General features: G+C 39.9%; 1 protein-coding gene across 1 annotated transcript in view; it reads right to left on the reverse strand.

Moving 5' to 3' along the window:
- The window catches only part of LOC106871021 (G-box-binding factor-like), a 6951-nt gene extending 5179 nt beyond the window's left edge, over positions 1-1772 (reverse strand). The window contains exons 1-2 of the mRNA XM_014917280.2: positions 1575-1772; positions 5-1074 (exon numbers count right to left, since the gene is read on the reverse strand). Of these exons, the coding sequence (XP_014772766.1) occupies positions 5-951 (947 nt within the window). The 5' untranslated portion in view covers positions 952-1074; positions 1575-1772. The remainder of the gene's footprint in view (positions 1-4; positions 1075-1574) is intronic.
- Positions 1773-3262: the final 1490 nt, after the last annotated feature.

Below are 3262 nucleotides of genomic sequence, written 5' to 3' on the forward strand. Positions count from 1 at the left end.
TTGCAATAACCGAAGAATTCCTTGGAACGATCGACAGTATTGAAAATTCCAGGTTAGGATGATGTGGTCATTCGGAACGGCAGAGAGATGTGGACAGTCAGAAGTGCAAGACGATGTATAGACGTGCGGTTTGCAAGATGAGGAGGTTTTCATGATAGCAGCATGATGAGGGAGTCCAGCTGAGGAGCTGCAACACAAACAAGATGCGTTGCTATCGACATGGAAGCTTTTGGGGCAGCGAGTTCCTAGTCTTCCTCCACAAAGCTCTTGGTTGAGAGTGGTTGGAAGGCTGTTGTTATTGCCGTTGTTGTTGTTGTTGTTGTTGTTATTATTATTATTATTATTGAGCGTTGGCTGGACAGTGGGAAAGACGGAAGACTTGGACAACGAAGCTGGATTACATGGCGTTACCTGTTGGTGGTCTGACAGAAGGTGATTGTGGTGGTGGTGATGGTGGTGGTGGTGGTGGTGATCGTGGTCGTCACAGTCATCGTGACTATGATGGTGTTGTTGCTGGTGATTGTTGTGGTGATGATGATAAAATCCAGATGAATTAGTTAGAAGAGGGATGTTATAGTGCCGCTGATGTGACGGCGGAGATGGTGTCTGTTGTAGTTTATGGTGAGGAATGCGAAAGTGGTTATGCGAGGCATTGCATTGCTTCGGTTGGTGAAATAATATTTTTGAGTGTTGTTGATGTGTCAGTGACGCCTGGTCAGCGCAACAGTATCCATGGTCCTCATCTTCTTCTTCTTCATCTTCGTCGTCTTCATCAAGCAGACGTTGATGATTCGGTTGTTGTTGTTGTTGCTGCTGTTGTTGGTGGTGCAGTTGTTTCAATCTCTGTTGGTAGAGTGATCTAGTCGCCTGCCACGGCTCTCGGGCACAGTTATTCGACTGGAACAAACTTGTCCTTTCTGATGTTTCTTCGAATTTATCGTCATTCATCATGTGTGACGAAAATCTCCAGCTCCGATTATATTTACGATTATTATTATTATTATTATTATTATTATTATTATTATTATTATACACGCAACATTTTCAGCGTAAATGGGAAATGTGTTTCGTTGACTGGAGTAAAAAAACAAAAACAATCACAATTAGCAGCGAAAACAACAACAACAGTAGTAATATTAATAAAAGCAAGTGATGTAAATGGAGAAGAGGGAAGGATAGGGGACAAAGCTGCAGTTAATTAAAATGCAACTGTCTTGTAAGATCCCCAAATAAAGAATAAATAATTAGATTTCTGTGTAATTACGTAGAGTTGAAGCGACTGATGTTCAATTTCACAACGTACAACTATATATATATGTCTGCATGTTTGAATATACTACATAAAAATTAAAAAACTGCTATATTTTATGCGCTAAATCCCTTGCCGCGTATGTATACTTAGATGAAAGGAAAGCAGTGGTAAATATAAAAAGAATGGAAAAACACAAGCAAGGTGTGTCGCTAGAACGAGCAGCAAACAACGATCCGACGAGGTGTAACAATTAACATGCGCTGAGCATGCTGGGTAAGAAGAACCTGGTAGAAAAAGAAAGAACAAAAAAATTACAGTTTACCTTGAAATAGTTGTACCAACTGCACCAACTGCACCAACTGCACAACAATCAAGGAGCGCAAATGTATTTAAAGATCTTTTACATTTCCGTTAGTGTTGTTGTTAGCGTTTTGGCTCAAGTTCTCTTTCTTTTGAAAATTCATTGAGAAAATATAGATCCCTCAGGTCTATATTTCACTGATCTATCTCCAAATGTATATATACACCATGCATCATGTATATGTACACTGCTATTAAAATATATTTCACTGTAAGACAGAAATATTAATTCAATATTTTACTGTAGTCTAGATTTCTCCATTCTATATATTCAATGAAATATATAGATCTTTCAGTTCAATATTGTTTTGAAATATAGATTTCCCAGTTCTATAATAATATTTCACTAAAATATATCTCCTTCAGTTCATATTTTACTGGCCATTACCAATTAAAATCATTCCACTCTACTTCAATTTAATTACATCTATTTGTAGATGGTTAGGGGTCAAAGGTTTACAATACAGCATCATGCTATACACCTTCATCCTCTTTTGTATTGCATGAGGGGTTTTTGCTTGAGGGTTGTTTTTACAATATAGCCATCTTTTTTTCAACTGATGTTAGTAATATAGATTTCTAATATAGACTAAAGACACAAATTAGTGGGATGCATATCATCGTCATCATCATCATCATCATCACCATTTAATGTCTAAGTCCTATGCAAACATAGACTGGATGGTTTGACAGGATCCAGTGAACCCAAAGACCTATGTCGAGTTCCAGTGTCTACTTTGATATGGTTTCTCAGGCCGGATGCTCTTCCTAATGCCAACAACTTACAGAGTGTGCTGGGTTTTTTAGGGATATTTTTTTTTGTGTATGTGCACTAGTGAAGTCACCAAATAACTTGCAAGACAAAGAAAAAAGCCCATTTGACTGAGTGGGATTGTAATAGAGAGGGAGGTGGCTGTATGCCATATGTAGGTAGGATGAAATATGATAGAAGGACAGGCATTATATAAGAGTGGATTAGTGTAACTGGAAAAAAGTTAAAGATGGTGCTGATTAGGGGTCAGTGTGTATGTTCAAGGATGTCAGTGTTATCAACTCCATTATTTGATTGCTGTGGTGTAGCTAGAATTAGTGCCACCAAGATGGATCATTGAATTTGCTATTCTTCTTGTGAAGACCTATTGAGGCAAGTGAAATCAAAATCAAAATTGCTGACGTGGCCGATGACAGTACCAGCACATCCAAACATGGGGTGTAACCGGCCCACTTATGAGTACCCTTCATTTATTGAACAATGAGCTTTGCTTGCGAAGACCTATTGAGGCAAGTGTAAATAAATCAAAATCGCTGACTTGGCCAATGACAGTACCGCCTGATTGGCACTCGTGCCAGTGGAACGTTAAAAGCACATCTGAGATCATTGTCAGGGCCATGGATGGGCTCCCATGCCAGTGACACGTGAAAAGCACTATTCGAGCATGATCGTTGCCAGCATCGCCTTACCAGCACATGTGCCGGTGGCACGTAAGAAACAACATTCGAGCGTGGTCGTTGCCAGTGCCTCTAGACTGGCTCCCATGCAGGTAGCATGTAAAAACACCTTTGAGCATGGTCATTGCCAGAACCGCCTGACTGGCCCTCATGCTGGTGGCACGTAAAAGCACCCACTACACTCTCCAAGTGGTTGGCGTT

The sequence above is a fragment of the Octopus bimaculoides genome, chromosome 9 (assembly GCF_001194135.2).
Source record: "Octopus bimaculoides isolate UCB-OBI-ISO-001 chromosome 9, ASM119413v2, whole genome shotgun sequence".
Classification (NCBI taxonomy): Eukaryota; Metazoa; Mollusca; class Cephalopoda; order Octopoda; family Octopodidae; genus Octopus; species Octopus bimaculoides.